The sequence below is a fragment of the Grampus griseus genome, assembly GCF_964374135.1.
Source record: "Grampus griseus genome assembly, chromosome: 16".
NCBI classification, from domain to species: domain Eukaryota; kingdom Metazoa; phylum Chordata; class Mammalia; order Artiodactyla; family Delphinidae; genus Grampus; species Grampus griseus.
In genome coordinates, this window is record NC_139010.1 from 59,723,894 (window position 1) to 59,749,619 (window position 25,726).

General features: G+C 39.6%; 1 protein-coding gene across 5 annotated transcripts in view; it reads left to right on the forward strand.

Annotated features, from left to right (window-relative positions):
- Window positions 1-24,784, forward strand: part of BTRC (beta-transducin repeat containing E3 ubiquitin protein ligase) — a 183,587-nt gene extending 158,803 nt beyond the window's left edge. For 4 of the 5 annotated variants that reach the window (XM_082673809.1, XM_082673805.1, XM_082673807.1 and 1 more), the window contains 9 exons: window positions 4,709-4,805; window positions 5,459-5,596; window positions 6,068-6,186; window positions 8,017-8,266; window positions 8,763-8,881; window positions 10,086-10,196; window positions 11,851-11,929; window positions 17,930-18,122; window positions 20,081-24,784. In XM_082673809.1, the coding sequence (XP_082529935.1) occupies window positions 4,709-4,805; window positions 5,459-5,596; window positions 6,068-6,186; window positions 8,017-8,266; window positions 8,763-8,881; window positions 10,086-10,196; window positions 11,851-11,929; window positions 17,930-18,091 (1,075 nt within the window). In that variant the 3' untranslated portion in view covers window positions 18,092-18,122; window positions 20,081-24,784. The remainder of the gene's footprint in view (window positions 1-4,708; window positions 4,806-5,458; window positions 5,597-6,067; window positions 6,187-8,016; window positions 8,267-8,762; window positions 8,882-10,085; window positions 10,197-11,850; window positions 11,930-17,929; window positions 18,123-20,080) is intronic. The other variant, XM_082673808.1, reaches the window with a different exon arrangement.
- Window positions 24,785-25,726: the final 942 nt, after the last annotated feature.

A 25,726-nucleotide genomic window follows, 5' to 3' on the forward strand; every position in this document is an offset into this window, starting at 1 on the left:
TTTGAAGCGTTCTGTTCTCTGGGCAGAGATTGGTATCCTGAAAAAGGGCTGATGGGCAATTTATAAGGCAAGTAGATGGCTTTGAATCACACAGAAGCCATCAGATCTAGCTTTCCCCTAAAATAATCCAGAACAAATAATTATTTTCTTTTTCAGATTTCTTGCCTTCAGCCCTTGCCTGTGGTGTTTTATCACCTTTGTAATCAAAATTATTTTTATGCCCAACTAGAATAAGAACTCAAGCCATCAGAAAGAGGGAAGATTGGAATTTAGTATAAATCATTGTTTCTTTTTAAGACTCTTATATTTTCTCAAGATTTTACTGCTTAATCCTGAATCCCTTAAGGCATTATATAGTTAGCAGCCCAAGAGATAGTCACCAATTTTGTTGTTCTCTTAATGTAATGGTACCATTTCATTAGAACTTCTGGAAGATGTCTTCTATATATAATTTTCTCTCGGAGGATGTCTCTATAATGTCACTATAAGAAAGTTGGGTGTGAATATTTCATAAATAAAATAAAGGTGACATATTAAATGTTTTAGTTGAGAGATATGCACCAGCAGGCATATGTATGCTCAGTGATATCCTGAGCAATTAATTTTATGAATTGTTTATCGTGGATCATAAAGAGATACAGAACAGTTAAGAATGGAGGATCAGCTTTTCTTAGCAATTTTCATAAAAATATAGTCAGCTCCCTTACTTTTTTTGCATTTTTGAAATTCATTAAAGAATAATAAACATAATGACCTCTAAACATTATACCAAGTGCTTCAAGAGATTTCTGTCATTCTGGCTATTAGGAAGACTTTAAAATTTCTCCCAAATTCAATTAAATTAGGAAGCAAACGCCAGGCAGTTTGGGGCTATGTAAAAGTTGCATAAGTGAAAGTTATTATTTCTCCTTCCCAAATATGTTTTCTTTATTCTCACTTATTTCACTATATAGAAAACTAGAAATCTTACCTTTCATAACTTATTTCATAATTTGGAAATAAACTCTTTATATTGTATAAAAAAACAAAAATGTATATAGTTGTATGGCATTCGAAGTCCATCATTTTGCTAAGCATGCCAGGATGCGCCTTAGAAATAGAGGAGGCATTTGCTTACGTGGGAAAATTTTAGGGCAGCTAGGAATATTCCTCCACCCCTCAGGGGAAGAAAAAAAAAATGAAAAGAAACTCCCCTCCAAATAAGTCCTGACCTGAAATTTCAGTTGTAGAGACTTATTCCCATAGCTATAAAGGTTTTGTTCCCTGTTAAAATGTACTTTGTTCCCATTTGGACTGTAAATGACAATAAGCCTTTATCACACCTTGAGACTTTACAAAGTCTCTTTTTTTGAAGGCAGGGAGAACAAGAAGTAGATGGACAGGTCTTGACACATTACGTGTGAAAATGCCAAAGATAAATGTAGGCTCCACAGTTTTGTTTAGGGTTGGCACTAAAGATCTATTATGTTAGTTACACAGAAGAAAAAACCAAGTAAGATCATTGAACCAGACGGCTTTTTGGCCTTTTAAAAGGGTGTGTGAAGGTATAGCTGAGAAATAATTCAGGATTCAGCACCAATTATCACTTTTCCCTCTCTCTCTTCAACCACAGAAACCCATTCCTGCTCTTTTGAGGATCCTTCAGAGTTCTGACTGTATTCCTTTGTCTTTGGCCATATTTATCAGCTTGATACAGACCCATGAAATTTCAAATATTTGTTCACCCCATGAAGATCGCCTCCAGTATCCCCTTCACATTCTGTGGCTGCTTATTTTTACATGTTGCCTTTCTTCCTGTGTTAGTTGTCCTTCCCCACTTAAAAAAAAAAATTAATCTATGATCACTTTTTCATTTTTTTCTTGCAGGTTGTCTTAACCAAGCTTCCTTTGTCAATAAAGTCTGTTATACTACCTTTCCCCAAATACTGTCTTTGAAAGTTTCTTCCATTTCTTCCAACCAAAAATAAATAAATACAGTTTTCTAAAAAAGCTTTGGGTTTAATTTCCACTCTACTGTTGTATTTTATATCTAGATGAATTTGACACTCTGCCCCTAGGACATGAACTCTTATTTTCTCTCTTGAATAATACTGAATATTCTCTCTGCTCAGTAATGGTAACTCTTAAAAGTATAATAAAAGACCACTTGGGAAAAGTCCATTTTCTTAATCAGCAGATCACATTTTATGATAACATTCTGAATTTAATATTTACCATTTATCATGTCCTCACACTCTCAGAAGTACTAGGCATTTCAATAGAAGTGGTCCCTGTTGTCAAAGAGCTTCCATCATAAAAGGTTTTGACTTACAAAATAAATATAGACTGAGAAACCAGTTTTCAACACTTAGCCACCCTTTTTTGTAGCACCTTTGATTCAAAGAAACTCAAATACTTTAGCAAGGTGTGATAAATACAGTGGGGTAGAAAATGAGATCAGAGGTTTGTATGATTTCTTTTTCCTTAGGGTGTAGTTTCACTGCATATGAAGAAAATCCTGGGGTGCCTGTATACGATTGCCAGAGATTAAAAGGAGGACAGGAATCTCCGAGAAATGGTGGGCATTGAGAGACAATAAAGTAGTTAGGGCTTCCCTGGTGGCGCAGTGGTTAAGAATCCGCCTGCCAATGCAGGGGTCGTGGGTTCGAGCCCTGGTCCGGGAAGATCCCAATGCTGTGGAGCAGCTAAGCCTGCAAGCCACAACTACTGAGCCCACGTGCCACAACTACTGAAGCCTGCACGCCTAGAGCCTGTGCTCTGCAACTAGAGAAACCACCACAACGAGAAGCCCACACACTGCAACAAAGAGTTAGCCCCCACTCGCTGCAACTAGAGAAAGCTCGCGCACAGCAGCGAAGACCCAATGCAGCCAAAAATAAATAAATAAGTAAAAATTTAAAAAACAAACCAAAAAACCCACCAGAGATATAAAGTAATTAAGAGTGTGGCCTCTGAAGTCAGACTTAGATTCAAATCCCAGGTCTCCTCACTAGCTGTGTGACCTTGGGCAAGTTGCTTAACCTCCCTGACATTTGATTTCTTCATCTGCCAAATGAATATAGTGATTCTTACCTCATTAAAGGATGTTGACGTTGAAACTATTAAATTGTAATTATTGACCAGATTTTTTTTTTTTTTTTTGCTGAGCTGTGCAGCTTGCGTGATCTTAGTTCCCCCACTAGGGGTTGAACTCGGGCCCCCAGCAGTGGAAGTGCCGGGTCCTAACCACTGGACCGCCAGAGAAATTCCCTATTAACCAGATTAGAACCTCTTCATTCAAAATCTGTTTGCCTGCAATATGTTTATAGAATAATATTGTTCAGAGAAGTGTATCTTGAAGCCCAAATTATTTCATAATGTGTCTTGTTTGCCCTTTTCTTTATGTTGATATATCATGTTTTTTGTTCCTATTAGTCCCTTTAAAAAAAAAAACTATTGTTTTAGCTTCTCTGTTGCAGATTACCCTTTTTGTATCAACACAGAAGTCAGAGCCAGCTACCTTCCTGATAGGAAATTTTCTCAACTAATTTTCAAGGTGTATAATAGGAAGAGGGCAGGAGAGAAGTGCTTCTAGAGACACTGAACAATTAATTATTTTGTAATGGAGCTATAGAGGGAGGAGTGGATGACTGGCCCAGAGAAAACATGATTTCTCTGGTGCCAGGATTACACTCAGAGGCATTTCTGCCTATCTCCACTTTGCAAGGCACAGTGCCAATGAGAACAGCAATTAGTACACCCATAGTGGGGTTTACTAGCTTGCACACCGTGTTTGGTGGGTTCTTAACTTCAGGATGAGGAATTAAATTTTTTACCCAGCAGGAAGTGATTGCCATTTACTGATTTTTTTTTGTAGCAAAGATCTAGCTTGGGATATGAGTATTCCAGAGATGTTCTGTCATAAGGAAGGAGGTGCTAACAAATGTTGCTCACTGGAATCAAGGAAAGGCAATAAAATCCATGTATGTATGTACATAGCCAGGAACACACCTGTGAAAGTCAATTTTGTGCCTTAGACTGGACAGCACAGTGCTCTTAGGCATTTCTTTTTTTAATCTGCTTTCATAATTGCTGCTGGACACTCCTGTGGTCCCTTTGTTTTCTGTCGAAATTGCTCCTTTTAAAGCATAGCTACACTGATCACCAGCAGCCTGGGTGCCTGAGCCGCCAACACACCTTACCCCATATAACTGGAGACTAGAAAAAGTGATCTCTGTGACAGAGCCATTCCTGCTGCCCAAAATGCTAGGCTCCACGGACACTGGCACAGCTTTACTCAGTGGAAAAAAAGTCTTTGGGGCATGTGCCTAGTTCAAAGGTGGTAGTTATTATCACAAACAAAATTTTCAAAAGATAAGGCCAATGAATCTGTCTGTACAGTGGTCTGATTGTCAGTAGATGAATTCTGAATGTGTGCATTCCATTTGTCTATTGACATAATATTCCTGAAGGCCTGACACTCTGATGTTCTATACTAGAAATCATCATGTTTTACCCAAAAGCAAATCAATGTTGGCAGAGTTCCTTTGAGCCCAGAAAGTTCCTCCTTGACATGGACTCTTGAAATTGAGCTTAACTTCACACCTCTCCAGGCTAGTTATGGAGATTATATGGAATGGTAACTGTGAAAACACTTTGAAGAAATAGGAAGTTCCTTGTAAATGTATAATATTATGATTTTTATTGGGAAATATTTGTTGTTTTTTAGGGGACAGTATTTATTCAAAAACAAACCTCCTGATGGGAATGCTCCTCCCAACTCTTTTTATAGAGCACTTTATCCTAAAATCATACAAGATATTGAGGTAAGAATCTATGTATATTTGGGTATTTGCCAAATACTAGAGAATCATCAACATTCTTCAGTAACAGCATTGCTACAGCAAACCCATTAGGGTTTATTGTGTGGGTTAAAAATCAATTTCTTTACAAGTGAGTAGGATAGGTAAAATATAGTAAATTCCCAGGCAAAAAAACTTTTAAGCTTTTAAAAACTGTTTACTGATAGATAAATAGATGAGAGAATACGATAACAGCAGTGAAACTGCTAAAGTTGCACTTATAAGCCATTATTCAAATATCTTCTGAATTGAGCCTCTGTGGAAGTTCACTGGTAGAAATGGCCACCACAAATGAAAAATGAGCACTGAGTAGGTAACCTCATGTGGTTCATAGCTTGCCCTCTGTTGGTGAACAGTCTCTTCTTTCTAGCAGGTTTATTATTTAGTTCAACGAGTTATATACAGGAGAGTTCTAGAAAATAAATCTTTAATTACTTTGCACGTGGAAAAATGTTTTACAGCGTTAAATAGTGGCTTTTTAAAAAAAATGCCTTAAGTTTTATATATCCAGTAGAGTAAAGCATTGAGCATTTGTCATTGGTTACCATGAAAGTCAGATAAGAGCTTAGTTCTAGTCCTCTCCTAATTATTGCTTCTTTACCATTCCTTCTTCTCAGACAATAGAATCTAATTGGAGATGTGGAAGACATAGCTTACAGAGAATCCACTGCCGAAGTGAAACAAGCAAAGGAGTTTATTGTTTACAGTATGATGATCAGAAGATAGTAAGCGGCCTTCGAGATAACACAATCAAGGTGAGGTCTCTTCAGTTATGGGAAGTTAGCAGAAGGGGTGAGGACGACCACAGTATAAAGCAATCAAGCATAAACTCTAAGCAGTATTTCCAGAAAGTAAGAGTTTTAGATTGTTTCCAGTCCAAAAGCCAAAATTTCCTTAAAGGAAAAATGCCTGCTTCCCTCCAGAAATGCATGCAAGTGGATAGGGCTAGGGTTAAATTCTCTTCTTAAAGTGCACTGAATGGGCTATTACTCTTTTGGCCTTCACATAATTATAGGCTACCGCTGTTCCTTAATGAAAAGGATAAAGTCTGCATTAGTACTGAAGCCACATGTATATAGGTGCTTAGCTATACGTATAGGAAAGAATGCATTCAACACTACTCCGGGCTTTGATTCTTTTGGGGAATCAAACACATAATAGAGCCAGCAAGTCTCTGCAGCACCCCATTATCATAATGATCAAAAGGATCTTGTTTGCCATCCTAGATCTGGGATAAAAGCACATTGGAATGCAAGCGAATTCTCACAGGCCACACAGGTTCTGTCCTGTGTCTCCAGTATGACGAGAGGGTGATCATAACTGGATCATCGGATTCCACAGTCAGGTAGAAAATTTCAAATGATCTTTTGAACTCTGAAATATCAGATTCACTCTGTTCTGTCTTAGATAGTAATTTTGTATGTATTTGCATGAACACAGTTAAGAAACTTCATAACCAAAAAAGAATAAACCACCAGCTCTCCCCATCATTGTGTCAGTCTAAAACTAGAAAACTTGATTTAGGAATGGTTACGGTAAGTTTACATTTTTGTACATTTAAGAAACTACAGGGACTTCCCTTGTGGTGCAGTGGTTAAGACTTTGTTTGCAGTGCCAATCCAGGCGGCCTTGGTTCTATCCCTGGTCAGGGAACTAGATCCCACGTGCCGCAACTAAGACCAGGCACAGCCTAAATAAATAAATAAATATTTAAAAATAAAAAAAAATTTTAATTACAAAAAAAAAGAAACTACATATTCTATTTTGATTTGGGGGAATCATCTATTACAGAAACTTGGTATACCTTGCATTTCTTACAAAAGCCACCTCATGGGGGAATGACATGAATGGAATGAAGCCTTCCTTTCAAGTGGTTATAACTGTAGTACAGGCATGCGTATCTCCTTTAAAATGTGTACAGGTGAGCAAAGCTCTCTCTTTGTCAACCCCTCCCCTGCTGTCCCTGCAGTTTTTAATTGCAAGCTTCACTCAGGGAGGGACCTTCAATTTCCAGAGGCATTAGTGATTTGATGACACAGCCATTATGCTGCTGGAGTCCACTGTAGCTTGAGTTCTGGGTACTAGCAGCACTACTAGAAACCTCTGTTAGGAATTTTGCCTTGAGCTAAAGGATTTAGCAAACATAATGCATCAAAAGTAACTTTAAAAAAATAGGGAAAAAAGCAGTTAACTGCATTGTTAGATTCTCTGAAGCTAAATGTTTACCATTCCAAGTTATCCTCTGTGAATAGAAAAGGCCATTCCTGTTTCTTGTCTTTTGACTTAAAGGCACAGCAAATTCTGTTCTTAGAGTTATCAACATTTAACATTTATTGGTGCTTGTGGAGTGCCTCAAGGAAGCTGAAAGATTGTAAAGGCTAACATCATTTATAGGACAAGGGAAAAAATGATTTTCTAAAAGAGGGTTAAACTGAAAAAAGAAATAAAATGTGTTGTAAAAAACAAAGTAAATATACAAAAATAGAGTGATCAAAGTAAAATATACCTTCACAAAAAATTCTCAAGCTATCCAAGGGTCACACACTCTGCTGTGAAGCCCATATTGATATTGGGATGGCTGTTCTTGATCCCTACACTCATTTAAAGCACAGAAATGGGGCCTTACATTTAGAGTCTAGATAATTTTAGGCCTTGATCTATGTGGTGAAAAGGTCCAGCATCATTAAACTCAAATGCATAGTACTAAGTCAGTCTGTTAGGGAAGCTTCTTGGCCTATGTCAGTCTAGGACCTGAGGGCTGTCTGTGGGACCACCAGTGCTGTAGTTATTATTAATCAGATTCCCAGTTTAAAATGTAACAGATTGAATGTTAGAAGGTATATGATAATCTTGAAGTCTGTGGCCAATTCTCTGGTGATGGTCGCTGCAACCTCATTCCAGCCCCCTGAAACTAGCCCAGATTTCACATTGACAGCATCCCATCCCCTTCCTCTTCCTTCTCTCCCAGTCCAGCCCTCTGTCTACCACTTCCCCATGATCCATCAGTACACTTTTAACTCAGCTCAACTTCAGAGCTGCAGAAGGAAAGTAGGGTGTAACACTAACTATGAGAATAGGGTGGGAAGGGTGGGGAGTGAGGTGGTCCAATACTTGTAATAGATTGTAGCATGAGCTCCTCCTCAATCTCGGATAACCTTAATGTTGTTTGTTCCAGGGTGTGGGATGTAAATACAGGTGAAATGCTAAACACATTGATTCACCATTGTGAAGCAGTTCTGCACTTGCGTTTCAATAATGGCATGATGGTGACCTGTTCCAAAGACCGTTCCATTGCGGTGTGGGATATGGCCTCCCCAACTGACATCACCCTCAGGAGGGTGCTTGTTGGACACCGAGCTGCAGTCAATGTCGTGGACTTTGATGACAAGTACATCGTTTCTGCATCTGGGGATAGGACTATAAAGGTAAAAAGGCATTTTTCAGTAAGTCCCCAACTTAGAAAAGGGAAGTTCATGTGGAAATCTGCTCAAGGGCAGTTTCATACTTAACCCTCACTGTAGAATACTTAATATTTAAATCAACTACTAGTTTATGCGTAAAAAGGTAATGAGTGAGATAGGTTGTGTGACAATTTGAATTAGGTTTTTATTCCTATAAATAATGGTGAGTATGAAAAGGGCAGGGGTAAATTTAGGTTCAAGAAAATTTGTCTGCAAGACCAGACTAACCCCATAAGAGTACATCAGTTTGAGGATTCTCATGTGATAGCAGCCAGCTACAAATTAGCCGTACATTACTATGAATTAAACTTGTCATTTTTTGGTTTGATTTGGATTGGTTTGAAAAGTTGAATTCCCCCTATTAGTTCAGTCCTATTTTCTGCTTCCCAAAAACTCCAGTTGCCATAGATTTTACTAGTAAAAGCACCAGATCAACTGCCAAATGCTATTTTTATTTCAGGTATGGAACACAAGTACTTGTGAATTTGTAAGGACCTTAAATGGACACAAACGCGGAATTGCCTGTTTGCAGTACAGAGACAGGCTGGTCGTGAGTGGCTCATCTGACAACACTATCAGGTGAGCAGCAGGTGCCCTTGCCCAGAAGGGATCACTGTTATCCTGCCATTCATTGTTCGTGCACAGATCAAACAGATTTTCAACTGTGTTAAGTTTATAATAAAACATTTTTCAGTTTCTGTAGCTTCTTACAGATCAAAAGTTTGCCCCAAGCAGAGAGGCAGCATAGCAAAGCCTTTTGTTGATGTGTTTCCTTCCTGTAATAGTTTTATCACCATATAGACCTATTTAAAAAGAACTGCTTGAAAGAGGAAGTGAGCAAGAGAGATAAAAATGGAGGCTGAAGGCCCTTCTCTTTAAATTTCTCCTGTCTGCAGTTGAAAAGTGCTAATAAATAGCTAAAGGCCTTTTCTCTTTGCCACTGTTCTAAAAAAAGAAAAGAGATTTGTTTCCCTGCTAGAAATTGTGCATTTTGTTTTCTTAGCATTACATAATTAGCCAGGGAGTTACCAGTCTTTGAAATTATGAAAAAATTATGAAGAATCCACAAATTGAAGTACTTTTTGGTATTTATCCTTCATGAAGATGAATGACACTCATATGAATAGAATTTGGAAGATTTATCAACCCTCTCCCCCTCCTTCAAAGAAGTACTAAGGAATGAAAAGGCTATTGAAAAAACAGATAGATATTGTTATATCTAAGGAAATTATCATTCCTAGAAATCCTTTGGATTGGTCAGAAAGCATACATAATTTAAATTAGTATATAAAAGTTTTTGAGAACTTACTTTGCATTTCCATTATATGAGAAAAACTGTCCTGGACAGTGGGGTGACAGCAGAGAGTGTCCTCAGTGACAAAGGTGGACATACTTTGTGAGGGCAGGATGTCACTGATACTGCGTCTCATTCTTAGTAATTGTGATTTTAGGAAACATTATTTTTCTTGGCTTGGTCATTTCCTTCATAGGCAACTGTGTACATTGAATTCATCTTTTATATTCCTTGGTGACCCTGATTACAGAATTATATGAAGGTTGGTGCTTTGAAAATATATACTGCATATTTGAACTTAAATCGTACATTTTTCTGCTTATACGGCAGAAAAGAAATAAATCACACTGAAAGTAATACATTTGTGTATGAGTGTTGATTGATTTTATTTTTTGGATATTTTAAAAGACGTATGAAGTATGTTATTATAACATTCCAAGCTTAGAAAAGAATACCTGAAAATTCACTTGACTCAATTTTCTCTTTTAGATTATGGGACATAGAATGTGGTGCATGCTTACGAGTGTTAGAAGGCCATGAGGAATTGGTGCGCTGTATTCGATTCGATAACAAGAGGATAGTCAGTGGAGCCTATGATGGGTGAGTTTGCTAACAGCGTTTTTTAAAAATCTACCTGTTAATCACTCCTGCCTCAGAATGTTAAATATAACCTTTCCTTGTCTCTAAAAGATTATAGATATCACAGAAAAAATCTGATACAATATTTCTTGTGTCTAATCCATATATTCACCTCTCCTTTGTTTACTCTTTTCTAAAATATGCTTCCCAATCATTTAATTGTACTTGTTTGCTCATGAATTTCATTAATATTTTGGCTTTTTGGTTATATATTTATCCATTTTGCCATATAAAGCAAAGAACTGGGTAAACCCACTATATCAGGATATGAATATAAAATAGTGACTTATTAATAAAGCTGAAACGTTGGAGGGCAATATCTTGAGGGTGGGGTGGCGCTTAGTATGGTACAGTCTTGAATTTTTATCCCTCTTAGTGATTCCTAAAAGTACAGCCCTCTTGTCCTCACTTCTAGCATTTCAGTCACAATGAGTTAAGTAATCTTTACTTTCCTTTAGTCTGATTTCGAATGGTCATAGAGTCCATTCATGTTGTGGATAGATCCCATGTCCAGCAATGCTAATAAGCACATAGTAAATTCTTACAAAAGTGTATTCACTTATGAAGTGCTCTCTATCATTTCTCCTCATCAAGGTGCCTGATTTGGGGAAGTAGAAGGTCACAGTTCAAATATTGGCAGCTTTTTATTTTATTTTATTTTATTTTTATATTTATTTATTTAGCTCCGCCGGGTCTTAGTTGCAGCACGTGGGATCTTTTTAGTTGTGGCATGTGGGATCTAGTTCCCTAACCAGGGATCGAACCCAGGCCCCCTGCCTTGGGAGTACAGAGTCTTAATCACTGGACCACCAAGGAGGTCCCTGGCAGCTTTTGTAAATATCAGAAACTAACTTACAACATTATCTTAGTTTATGAGCTGGCTATACTGATATATTAAGACAACTCAAGCAGCAGCAGTAAGTGTTAAGAGACCCACTTCCTCTGCTTTGAGTCAGCCATCACTGTTCTACCCTTGGGAAATTGTTCAGGGTATGATGACATGTTCCAGATTAGTCCAAGGTTGTATTTTCTCATTGCCCTGGTTTTGATCTATACCCACTTTTCTTGGGTTTTTTCTGTTGTTAATACTTACCTTGAGGAGACATGACCTATACTTGATTTATAGAAGAGCTATACTTTTCTTATTTAAATCAAAATATGAGGATTTGCTTATATCAACTCCAGAGCTCTTAAATGGACCCCAGTCCTCTGATATGTGTGACGTGAGCCATTCTTAGAATTGACCAGAAAGAAGATGCCTCAGAGTTATAGGTTTCTAGGTCTAAGTGATCTCTTCTATCATTAAGAGTTCTAATGTATCGATATAAGAACTCCTTTTGGCCCAAAGTATGGTGTAACTTTACCATTCACTCTCTTCAGTTTGGTTAAAGCTAACCTGTTTCTCGTTTTTAGGTTAATCACGTACATTTTCCACTTTTAAGAATGAATGCAAGGACTGAGTCTCCAAAACAAAAAAGTTTTTGTATATTTCTGTGAGCTGCACTTATAAACTATCTTCGCCGTACATATTTATTGCCGTGACTTTTTACTGTTCTTCCTGTGTTCCCTTAATTTTGCTTTTAACTAAGATTTTTGTCCCCTTTTTGATCTTTAGAAAAATTAAGGTGTGGGATCTTGTAGCTGCTTTGGACCCCCGTGCTCCTGCAGGAACTCTCTGTCTACGGACCCTTGTGGTAAGAGCCTTATTGTTTAGAGGGGTTTGGGGAGCAGGAAGGGAAAGAAATTAACATTGATGTGCTGTGGAATACAGAGCTGGATTTGATAGTTGGAACTTCACAAAGCCTACTACTAAGTGGAAAGGCAACCAATACATGACAATAAAATATGTTTATATAGCTGCCTTTCATCCAAAAGTGCTTTAGAGACTGTATATGGAGAAGAATGTGGCAGCTGTTCAACAGCTGCACGGCAGCTCTACACACAGTTTAGTACAGGAAGTGAATAAGAATTCTCTATCCGCCAGAAACAGTAGGGGGTACTTAGGGAGAGAGAACATAATTACTCAATTGGAACCTGTCCAGAATCTGAGGACCTGCACACCTGTGCCTGCAAAAAGTGCCAGGGGAGTCTGTGTGAACCCCCTGGTCAGCCCCTGAGTTACGCTTCCTGTTTAAGGCATGCCGCCTGCAGCAATTTAAATCTCGTCTCTTTTATACTAATATACCCCCTTGCCCAAACATCTTGATATTTGGGCAAAGAAGTGACATAGAAGGAAGAATGTCACCTCAAAAGCACCAAGTTCTTTATCGTGGTGTTAGCCAAAGGCCCAGATCAGAAAATGGCTTAAGGTTTGAAAGCTGCTTCCACTAGAAAAAGATTAGCTGGGGCACCAGGGAGGACAAATCTTTTGCACAATTCAGGGAAAAGATGAGAGCAAGCATTTGAAGCCCAGTGTTCTGAATCCTGACTCTCAACATTTAGGCAGCCTCTGCTTTGGAGAAGAGGGAGATGCATTTCTTTGTCTCCCTTGTTGGATTTAAAGCTCATTCTTATAGCACCAGACCTGCTTTACCTGCATGTTTCACACGTGGTTTTTTAAAGTGTGTACTTTAATTCATTTGATTTTTGAAGTATAATTTACATACAGCAAAATTTGTCCCTTTTTTAGTGTACTTCTATGAATTTTGCAATTGTGTAAACACCACAGTCAAGATATAGAACATTTCCATCACCCCAAAAATGATACCCCTTCATATTAATCCCCTCTCCTCAACCCCTAGCAACTGTCCCTATAGTTTTGCTATGAGTGTCATATAAATTAAATCATATTTATGTAGCTTTTTGCACTTGGCTTTTTTCACTTCTTTTGAGATTCATCCACATTGTTGCATGTGTTAATACTTTGTTCCTTTTTATTGCTGAGTGGTATTCCATTGTATGGATGAACTAATTTCTTTATTCATTCACCAGTTTAAGGACATGTGGAATGTTTTCAGTCTTTGGTGATACTGAAAACATTCCCATACAGGCTTTTGTATATACATTTTTTTCTTTCATTTCTCTTGGGTAAATACCTAGGAGTATGATTTCTGAATATATATTTAAATTTAAAAGAAACTACCAACCTGTTTCCCAAAGTAGCATTTTGGGAGTTTGCGAATGCAAACCATTTTACATTTCCACTAAACAATGTGTGAATGTCCAATTTTTCCACATCCTTGACAGGACTTGGTGTTGTCAGTTTTTAAAAACATTACAGCCATTTGAGTAGGTGTGTAGTGGTTGTAGTTTTAATTTACATTTCTGTGATAGCTAATGGTATAGAACATCTTTTCATGTGCTTCTTTTGAAGTGTCTTCACATCTCATCCTCATTTATTTATTGAGTTGTCTTACTAAGTTTTTAAAAACATTTATTGTGGTATAATAGACATACAATAACATGAGCATATTTAAGTATACAACTTGCTAAATTTTGACGTATGTACAAAACAGTGAAAACATCACTTCAGCCAAATAATGAACATATCCTTATGCCCCCTATTACATAGTAATCCCTCCTTCCCATCCCACCCCACTTTTCCTTGCTCCTATCCCCAGGCAGCCACGGATCTTCTTTCTGTCAGTATTGATTAGTTTACATTTTCTAGTGTTTTATGAATGTAATCATAACAGTATGTACTCTTTTTTGCCTGTTTCATTTCACAAAGCATAATTATTTTGAGATTCACCCATGTTGTTCATATAGAGCAATTTTCCTTTTTGAAAATTGCTGAGGAGTATCCCATTGTATGGTTATACCAAAATTTATTTATCCATTTGCTAATTGATGAAAATTTAGGTTATTTCCAGTTTGGACCTATTACAAATAAAGTTTCTATAAACATTTATGTACAAGTCTTTGTATGAACATATATTTTCATTTCTCTGGGATAAATCCTAGAAACAGAATGGCTAGGTCACATGGTAAGTATATTATTAATATTTTTAGCAACTGCCAAACTGTTTTCCAAAGCATTGTACAGTTTAACATGGTAGTACAACTGTGCATGAGAGTTCCAGTTACTCCATATCCTCACCAATACTTAGTACAGTCTTTTTTGAATCCTTCTAATAAGTGTGTCATTGTACTGCATTGTGATCTTAATTTTATGTCCCTAATGTTAATAATGTTGAGCATCTTTTTTTTTTTTTTTAAAGGGGGACTTTTAAAAAAAATTTATTTATGTTTGGCTGCATTGGGTTTTCATTGCTACGTGCAGGCTTTCTCTGGTTGCAGCAAGTGGGGGCTACTCTTCGTTGCCATGTGCAGGCTTCTCATTGAGGTGGCTTCTCTTGTTGGAGGGCACGGGCTCTAGGCGCACGGGCTTCAGTCGTTGTGGTACACAGGCTCAGTAGTTGTGGCTCGCAGGCTCTAGAGCACAGGCTCAGCAGTTGCAGTACACGGGCTTAGTTGGTACACAGGCTTAGTTGCTCCACGCCATGTGGGATCTTTCCAGACCAGGGATTGAACCTGTGTCCCCTACATAGGCAGGCAGATTCTTAACCACTGCACCACCAGGGAAGCCCCAGTGTTGAGCATCTTTTCATATGTTTATATGCCATCCATATACCTACTTTGCTGAAGTGTTTGAATGTTTTGCCCATTTTAAAAATTGAGTGGCTTTCTGATTATTGAGTTTTAAGATTCTTTTGCATATTCAGCATACAAGTCCTTTGTTAGGTATGTGATTTGCAAATATTTTTTTTCCAGTCCATGGTTTGTTTTTTTATTCCCTTTAAAGTATCTTTTGAAAAGCAGAAATTAATTTTGATTAAGTCCAGTGTGTCAATTTTTCTGTTAGGGATTATGTTATTAGCTATTATATCTTAAAAAAAAAATTTATTTGCCTAATCCAATGTCACAAAGATTTTCCCCTCTATTTTCTTCGAGAAGTTTTATACTTTGAGGTTTTACATTTTAGTCAGTGATTCATTTTGAGTTAGTTTTTGCAGATGGTACAAGGTATGGATCAAAGTTCATATGGATATCTGATTGTTCCACCTCCATTTATTCAGAAGACTCTCCTTTTTCGTCTTCGTCATCTTCTTTTTTTTTTTTTTTTTTAGATTTTTATGTTTATTTATTGCTGTAGAACAACTGCCTGACATAGAGAAGATACCATTAATGGCTTTGGAGATTTGTTTCCCCTTTTTCTTCTTAATAGCAGCTTTGTCAAAAACAAATTGACCATATATGTGTGGGTCTACTTACGGACCTACTCAGTTCCATTGCTCTTTTTGTCTATCTTGATGCCAATATTATACTATCTTGGTTACTGCAGCTTTTTAATAACCCTTTAAGTCAAGTAGTGTTAAGTCATTCAACTGTGTTCTTTTTCAAAGTATTTTGGATTCTTTGAATTTTCATGTGAATTTTAGAATCTGTTTGCCAATTTCAACAACAAAAAGTCTGCTGAGATTTTCATTGGGATCATGTTGAATCTAGATCGATTTGGCAAGAATTGACTTCTTAACAATATTAAATTTTCTTCTAAATAAAGACCATTTATTTAGGTCTTTTAAAATTTCTCAGCAATGTTTTATAGCTTTCAACGTAAAGGTCTTATACATCTTTTGTCATATTTATCCTTAAGTATTTGTTTTTTTTAATGCTATTATAAATGGTATTTAAAATTTTTGATTTCTGGATTGTTCACTGCAAATATGTACAAATACACTTCTTTTCCAATCTGTGTACCTTCCATTTTTCTTTTTTGTTTTATTGTACTGACCATCAGTACAGTGCTCAAAAGAATTGGTAAGAGTGGATGTCCTTATCTTTGGGAAAAGGCATTTGGTCTTTTACCATTTTATATATACTTTTATATAGATATATGTTAGCCATAGGTTTTTCATAGATACATTGTCAGGGGATTAGGAGGTTCCCTTCAGTTCCCAGATTGCTGAGAGCTTTTATTAGGAATGGATGTTGGGTTTTTTTTGTTTGTTTTTCTTTTGCGGTATGTGGGCCTCTCACTGTTGTGGCCTCTCCCGTTGCGGAGCACAGGCTCCGGACACGCAGGCTCAGAGGCCATGGCTCACGGGCCCAGCCGCTCCGCGGCATGTGGGATCTTCCCGGACCAGGGCACGAACCCGCAACCCCTGCATCGGCAGGCGGACTCTCAACCACTGTGCCACCAGGGAAGCCCTGGATGTTGGTTTTTGTTAAATGCTTTTATCTGCATCCATTGAGGTGACCATATGGTTTTCACCTTTATTCTGTTAATTGCTGTATTACATTGATTTTTGATATTAAACTTTGCATCACTACAGATCCCATGGACATTAAAAGGATTCTAGTAAAGGAATACTGTGAACAGCTCTATGCCCCCAGAATTGATAACCCAGATGAAATGGACCAATCCCTTGAAAGATACAATCTTCTACAACTTAGGAAGAAATAGACATTCTGAACAGACCTATACCTATTAAAGAAATTTAATAAATAATTAATAACCTTCCAAAACAGAAAGCACCAAGCCCAGATGGGTTCACTGGTGAATTCTATTAAATGTTGAAGGAAGAAATTATACTAATTCTCTATAATTTCCTCCAGAAGATAGAAGCAGAGTGAATACTTGCTACCTAATTCTGTGAGGCCGGCATTACCCTAATACTGAAACCAAACAAAGATATAACAAGAAAAGAAAACTACAGACCAGTATGTCTTATGAACACAGATGCTCATCTATCTGATGAGCTAATTTACATCTTGTAAAGAATATAAAATAGTGCAGTCTCTATGGAAAACAGTATGGTGGCTCCTCAGAAAATTAATGATAGAATTACTGTGTGATCCAGCACTCCCACTTCTGGGTATATATCCAAAAAAATTAAAAGCAGAATCTCAAAGAGATCTTTGCATACTCATGTTCATAGCAGTATTACTCATAATAGCCAAGAGATTGAAGCAACCCAAGTATCCATTGATAGATGAATGTATACACAAAATGTGGTGTGTTTGTGTGAATATATATATATATATATATATATATATACACACACATACATACATACACAGAGAGAGAGAGAGAGAGAGAATGGAATAGAATAGAATATTATTCAGCCTTAGAAAGGAGATACTGTCACATGCTACAACATGGATGAAACTTGAGGACATTATTCTAAGTGAAACAGGCTTATACCGGCTTATGAGAGCCAATTGTTAGACGTTCATGAATTTTGCAAGCTGGTTGAACTCAGATGGGTAGCTTGAAATTAGCCAGGATAGAGATTTTTAGACCATAAAATGTGCAAATGCTTTTACAAATTGGGGAGAGTTAATTGATAACTATATACCAGCACACTAGTTATTATTGCTCATCGGTCCTTGGCCTCTGATTGTAAAAGAATCCTAGAAATACAGGGAAGAGGATAAACCCAGGGAGGTACTGAGGAATGTTCTCATTCAGCCTGAGTCTAGGAGAGTTAGTAATGAGAAACTAGTGTACTATTTGACATGTATCAGCTCTAGTAAATATTACTTTGATTGTATATGAAATCAACTACCCAATATTTGACTTTTCCATCCTGCCTTTAATCCAAGTTAAGGTTTTTCTCTGTATTCTTGAAACAGCTAAATGGTAGAGAAAACCATCAGCATAGCCTTTCCATAGACTCCTTTTGACAAGTTGCTGAATTTGTGTCCTTTTGATTTCGAGTAGTTCAAAAGTTTTGTTTCTGCTTCTTTAGGAGCATTCTGGAAGAGTTTTCCGACTCCAGTTTGATGAATTCCAGATTGTCAGTAGTTCACATGATGACACAATCCTCATCTGGGACTTCCTAAATGATCCAGCTGCCCAAGCTGAACCCCCCCGCTCCCCTTCTCGAACATACACTTATATCTCCAGATAAATAATCATACACTGACCTCAGACTTGCCCAGGTATGAAAAAGAATTGTGAACATAGCACTGTGGGTAGGAAATGGAACATTGGCTGTAAGGTATTGTGAGTTCATGGAGGCTTCTCATGCCCTTTATATCTCCAAGTCCTGTAAAGCAGGAGCTGACACCATGAGACAGGGCTGGGGGCTGCACATTGGACACTGCCTTTGGTTGAGGTAGCCAGCCTCAGTTCTTAGATGATTCTTGAACTAGATCTAGATGATCCTTGTGTAGTAGAACTAATATTCCTGCCTCAGTAATCTAGTAGGATTTTTAAGAAAATAAAATGAGATTTGAATCAGTTTCAAAACTAAGAGTATTGACTCTAAAGCCTATGGCTTTGTAATTCCCAGATTAAACTAGCACCTTTAATGGAGACCCTTTAACCCAAGTAGATAACCTAATGTGTGAAAGGAAGAATTTCTTGGTGAAATATCGGGCTGCCTTCTCACAGCTCTGCCTTGTCAGTATCATTTGATTGTAAAAGGTAGCTTTTCTTTTATCCTTATCCGCATTCCCTACTGCCTCCAAAAAAGAAAAGAACTATTTTTTGACCTTGGAAGTAGCTCTGGAGTTGGTGAGAACTCCATATAATCTCCCACTCAAGTCTCCATCCTGTCTCTGGGGCAGGAAAAGATCCTAACGTTCATCTTAATCTATAGCCGTGGTATATTTAGGTCATACTTGGTGCCCTAACCAGTTCAAATATAGGTAATCACTGGTTTGGGAAAACTGTACTAGCTGCTGGGGAGGATTGCCATTATTGTGATTCCTTGTTTCCCATACTTGCCTCCGTTCTTGTGCCAGAAGTACACATTTAGAACACTTTTCTGCACATCTTTCTATAGTGGTTCTTCTGACCAGGGTGTTTCATGCCCTGCTGGGCTCGCTTCAGTGCTCACTTCTCTCACAGAGGATGCACTGCTTCCTCAACCAAGGCACACAGACAGGCCTAGGTGAGAATCCTAGCTGCATGCCCTTGGGCAAATAACTTCCCAGAGCCTTAGTTTCCTTATTAGTAAAATGAGAGTTGCAATACCTACCACACAGAGCTGTTGTGAGGATCCCCTGGAAATGTTATATGTAAAATTCTTAGTGCTTAGCACAGTGTCTAGCACATAACAGGCCCTCACTAAAAAGCCATTAATTAGTATTAATATTGTAGTCGTCATGTACCTACCCCCTCCTTTTGCCAAAATTTTCTCCTCCTTAGATTTTGATGGCATTTTGTCATTTTTAATATTCTTCCTGGCTCTCTGATTATTTATGTCTCCTTCTTTCTCTCACCCCTAAAACATTGACATCCACTAAGAGTCTGTCTCGGGCTTTTCTTCCTTATCTGAGTTCCCTGCTTTGGCTGCCTTATCTCTTCCCGAGGCTTCAGCTGTCATCTCTAATTTGTATCTGTAGTCCCAACCTCTGCCTAATCTCCAGGCCACATTTCCAGACACCACCTACACACCTGTCCTTGAAGGTACTAGGAGCACTTCTAGAGCACACATCTAACAATCAGGTTCTCCCCTCATCTACACTGCCAGTCCCCTCCAGCCAAGCAACCAGATGGCCTCACCTCACTCCCCCACTTTTGTTAGCGGCACATTGCGTTCATGGCTGCTAAGGGCTGGAGCCTCAGAGCTGTCCTCGCCCGCTCTACCATTATAGGGAGCAGCTGAAAGCTTGATGCTACACCCACCATAGTCACTCTTAATCTCTAGATATCAGAGTCACTCTGCATGAGCACTACAGCCCTGACCATGTCAGTGAGCCCTGCCGAGTCCCCAAACAGGCCATGTAGCCTTTGACAGAAGCTCCTGCATGGCATGGACAGAAAGCGGGCATTAGGAAGGACCCCTGAGCCTTTCCCCCAATTGACAGCTAGTTTAATATTCTTTTCCTCTTAGAGAAAGTGAGAAATATAGGAAAAGGGATTAATGACTATGTGCTCTGTTTTCGCACAGGACTCATTAAAGTTGCAGTATTTAACGTATCTGCCAATACCAGGATGAGCAACAACAGTAACAATCAAACTACCACCCACTTTCCCCGGACTAGCTGAGGAGCAGGGCTTTAAGACTCCTGTTGGGACACAGCTGGTCTGCAGTCGACCCAGGATGGTTTACTCAGCACAGCTGACTGCTTCCGTGCTGCTATCAGAAGATGTCTTCTATCTTTTGTGAATGATTGGAACTTTTAAACCCCACCTCCCCTCCTTCTTTCCTCCTGCTCCTGTTTTTTCCTCATTTGGTTCCAGACAGAGATGACATAAATATATTTAGTGTTTTGCCAGAATCTCTCTTGCTTTGCCGTTAAGCAGAAGAACTAGTTTCCTATGGAGCCTACTGGGAGAGAGCCGCTTCTAAGGGACAGGGGATACAACTTCAAGCCAGACGGCACCCAGTGTCTCCCTGTAAACTGCAAGAATACCCAGCACCTGGCAAGATCTGCCCAGCCCCACTGTGCTTAGGAGGAAACAGCTGTCTGTGTAGCCTCTGGGGCAAGAAAGAAAGAAAACAAGAATGTACACCCTGGAAGATCTGGGCCTCTTTCCTTCCATCTCTTTCTCTGTTTCTGTCCCTCTTGCCCCTTCTCCCACTCCCCTTCAACATGTTTATCTGCTCCACCTGAGAAGAAAGAGTGTGAAGAAAGTATCCTCAGTTATCATGAGGCAAATGAGAAAATGCAATACTTAGAAGAGTTAAGTACCCTTCAGTCAAAATTTCAAACCCAGGCTTTTGCTGCAAGTGACCCTATGTGGCGACGATGGATTCTCAGACATGGTACTGTCGTCGTATTTGCACCTCTTCTCTCTTCTCCTTGTAACACCCACCCACGCCCCCAAAACAAAAGGGGGGAGGGGCAGAAATTTCCTGGGCTCCTTCAATGGCCACATCTTTTCTGGACTCAGCAGTCTCCTCGATTCCATGTAGAGTGTGGAAAGGAGTTGCTGATTGCATTTCCTCTCATTAACAATTAGATGTGTAATAAAAAGCGTACTTCATCTTAAATCACTGCTAAGGCTCAGCCTACAGAAGGGGTTGAAATGGCCAGAGCCATTCTGCATAATGGTTCGCATCTCTGATTTCCTCATCAGGGCCTGCAAGTACCCAGGCGTGCCTGTATCTTTGCCGAGACCACGATCAGGCTAGCTTACCAGGTGGTCAAGACTAAAAGGTGATGTCTTTTTCATTTAAGCCAGTAAATATTGTCTCTCAAAAATCAAGCTAATCATCTCAACCTTGCTCTGCAGCACCTTCCTTCTGCTTTTCCAAACCTGGTATTTATAAAAGGCAAAACTGCCAGAGAGAGAATCAGGGTGAAGTTTGGCACACAGGGTTTATTAATGGCACAGAAATGCCTTCTCTTTCCTTTTCTTCCTTCTCTTGGCCTTATTTTACTCTCCACTCTCCCCAATAAAATTCCTCTGGCAGTTGGTGAGCAACATAAATAAATGGACTTCAGGAAGAGCCAAGGCTTACTGGCCACTTCAAAATCAGCTATAGAGGCTTCAGGTGCAGGGCACGTGTGCCCCCCAACCTGGGGGCACAGGGAGTACTATCAGTATGTGCCCGGCTTGTTTCCCTGGGCAGGAATGGGCCTTCACCAGCCATATTGTGTGGCACAGACACACCCATCAATGGGCACAGGGCAGTCTCCAAGTCTTCCCTTGGAAGCTGAGCAGACAGGCCCATTGTTTCCGTTATATCAAAGCAGTTGAGTAAAAGAAAGGCCCCTTTTAACCAGCTGCTGTAAAAACTTCAGAATGGGATCCTGTTGCAGGCGACCTCAAAGCCAGGCCACCTTTAGTTGGGGGCGGGGGGGGGGGTCATCCTCACTCTTTCCTCTGCTTTGCCAGAAGGAATCCTCTTCCCAAAATATGCCCAGACTGAATCTTGTTACGTACTGAGAGGCAGATTGTGCATATGCATTTTCCCTTTCCTGCTTTATGAGTGCTTTTAAGCTTTTAGTTCCAGGTTATAGTCAGAAAACATTTCCCAGTGAAATGATTGTCATTGCTTGGGAAATTCCGGGTTGGCCAAAAAGTTCTTTCGGATTTTTCCACACATCTTACAGAAAAACCAAAGGAACTTTTTGGCCAACCCAGTATTTTCTGAATATAATTTCCTTACCAAATACCCACATGCTAGATGTATGTCTTCTATTTAGCCACTATCAGGGTTCCTTGTCTATTGTCTTGACTTTGTGTGTGTGTGTGTGTGTGTGTGTGTGTGTGTGTTGACTATTAATGGCTTTTTGATTGGTTAAGGATTTTGCTATAGATGAGGCAGAGGGCCATCCCAGGTCAGGCATTAAAGAGGCATGAATTTTGAGCTATTTCAAAATATTGTCCAATAGCCGTAACTTTACCAGTCCTTCTCTTATATGCTGCTATTCGGAAGTGGAACCATGGAATATTCATTGGTCCCCAGGGTTTTGCTCTCTCATCTAGGTTCAGTTGAAGGTATGTTGACAGGAGCTTGTCCAGTACATCATAAATGAGATCAAGGGTGAACCCTGCAGTCTGGAGCCATTAGCTCTATGGAGGATATTCTCCAGGTTGTCCTCTGCTGCTCACGGAAATGGGAATGAAGTTAAGTGGTCTGAAAAACTTGTCGGTCACATTTCTCAGCTCCTGGGGGTCATTTACCAGTTCATTGTAGAAGAAATAATCAGGTAAGTAGAAGTTTGTTTCCAGAGAAGGTAAATGCCACTTACCATCTCTGCATGATTTCAGTGGGAATCGATTATCACTAATCCCCAACTGGGCTAGAATAAAAATAAAGTTTGACCTTTTTAAAAAGACAAGAGAAATGAAGTCTCAACACCTCCAAAGGAATGGTAGAAAAGGAGCTGAAGGTGTTTCTGGGCTCTGAAATGAAATGTCCCCATTGTAGATTAGTCTCTTCTCACTAAAATTCCAATTTAGGCCTGAAAGAAACATCTCATAAAGATGGGAGGAATCCTGTTCAAAGGCAGGCAAGGAGCGTGTGCATGCCCCTGCACCTGGTTACTCTGTGGGCACTTGTGAGCTCTCTGTTCACACTGGGGCTCCTTGGACAAAACCAGCATGCCTTGCTACATATGTGTGTATTTCCACTGCTGAGAACATCCTTTTACTTTCTTAATGTGCAGTTTGAAAATGGACATGAATTGTGAGTGGGAGGCCTTTTACACTTGTCCCTTGGCAAAATTCTTTCCAATGACTCTTCACCAGAAACTTCAGAGATAGGGACTCTCTGGGATTCTGTTGACAAGTAATAAAGTCTGGCCCTCATAGCTTGTTTCTGGGAAAGACCCTGGAATCCCTAAATCATTCTGTTTTCTGCTTGAGTAAGAAAAATCCTTTTTATTTTTCTTTTGTAAAATCAAAAGCTGAAGAGAAGAAAATATGCACTCTTCTCCTTTGCTGTCTCCTGGTACCCATTGGTCTGAATAGCTGTGGTTGGTCTGTTTCTTACTTAGCACTTGGTTGTACGTGGAAACACAGGGCTGGCGGTGGAGTGGTGGGGGGAATATTAGAATAATTAGGGCAAAATTTTCTTCCCCAGAATTAGACACCTTTGTATTGTTGACCTTCTTGGCATCTTAGATGGTAATACCTTCCTGCCTAGAACAGCGCAGGCCAGAGAGGCTAGGCTGCAAGCTTGATTCTGGAGGAATCCAGAGTACTTCCAGTGTCAAAAGGGATGCTTCGATGCCTACCACCTGTTTGATGATCAGGTTTGCCATATGACTTTAATCCGTATTTCTGATCTCCTCCTTCATTTCTCTGAGTTCAGCAGACTTCCCCGAGCTGGAGAACAGAAAAAGGTGCCCTTGCTTCTTTTTGCCTTCCTCTCTTCCCTCCTAGAGTAACCCTCACTTCTACCAAGTGTACCTGAACCTGCAGGCTGAGTTTATCTCCCCGGGCCTCATCCACATAGCCGATCGCTGGCAGACCACAGCCCCTTACGTTATTCACAGTCTCAACATAATCAGTGTTGAAAAGACAGCCATCTCTTAGTAGATTAAAGCTGAGTTTCTCTTCTTGTTCCTTTACCTGTAGTTCATTTGTGACTTCAGAATCCTTGGAACTGAGGAGAGAAACCAAAAAAGCATGATTATGGCTGCTGATTCCAGGTGGAACTTAATGCATTGAAATCCAGAAACCTCTTCTGTTGGAAACTAAGTACCTATGACCTAAAATTTCCTGGAGGCAGATGACACCTGCCAACATCTCTCCAGCCCACCCAACTGGTTCCTGGGTGGCTGTGTGGGTGTTTAAGGGTCAGTGCAGTAAACAGCATTATAAAGCTTCACCTCCCCTCTGTCCCTTTCTCTTCTTGGACACTGATGGAAAAGACCAACAGGAAGGGTTAGATCTCTGGGTACCAAGGATACTAACACTTTCCCAAATCAAGCCCAACACAGACTGTTCTGACGGATGTTCACTGGACTCCAGCTATGGGGCAGGCCTGGCAACAAGTGTGAGCCTCCCTGAGAGCTTTCGGTTGGCTCAGCCTTTATTCTCTAGACTCTTCAGTACTGACTGCTTTGACTTTTGTGATTATGTTATGGTGATGTGTAGTCAATGTACCAATATGTTCACAACCTAGGATCATGGTAATACAGTGTGTTTTGTTTTGTTTTTAACTGTTCAGAAAAAAAGTAACTTAAATTACAAATATAAGATTAAAGTGAATGTCCTGGGTGTCTTATCTCTTTACACCAACACGAAGAGGACAATGACTTTTTCAATATAGAAACTGAGGGAGTAAACAGAGACCTTTTGAAGGTAATCTGACATGAGAAAGCAATATTGAGAGAAGACAGGGCCAAATGGGTATGAATAAGTATGGGAAGGGAACCCAGGCATACAATTAGTGTTCCATGTTGAATTAAATTGAAGCCAAAAGTGATGTCTAACTTGGGAACTGGTCACTATAGCCTTGGCCTACCAACCTGAGCTCAGAACTTAAGTTTTCCTCTGCCACCTCATTAGGTGAAAAGACTTGGGTTTCCCTGGCATCCCATTTGATCAGTTTCAAGATGGGAGAGCTCACATTTGGGAGTAATTTCAAGAGAGATTCCAACAAGCTATAAAAATGAAGGGAGCATTGACTGGGGAAACCCACCCTCCTTCCCTTCTTAAATCAAACCTAGGGAAGTGAGTACCAGGTTGCAGCCAGACCGTTCCCTCTTCCCCTCTAGTGCCACAAGCAGGAACCTCAGTAAAAGTAACTCATCCTTGTTCTACATCTATGGGCTTTTAGTAGTGGTGGTCCTCCCTGCCTGACGAGGCCCCCTGGCTCTGTCAGCCTGTTGTGCCTGTTGTACCTGGATTGACAACTGCGGTCATTAGAGCATTCTCAGACTATTAGATGACAGGGCCCCAGTGCTAGAACAGGAGGCATGTCAGAGCATCAGGTGCACCTGACTTTGTGCAAATGAGGAACCTGAGGAACAAGAAAAAGGGCTCCTCACACTGCCCAAGACCACACTGGAGTCTCCTCCCTAAGAGCTAAGGAGAGGGAAGGGGAGGAGTCAGTGGACACTCCTGTGGCCACTGGCATCTACTCAGTTGTCACTTGTAGGCTGGACTCCTGAGCCCAAAATTGAGCAGAGGC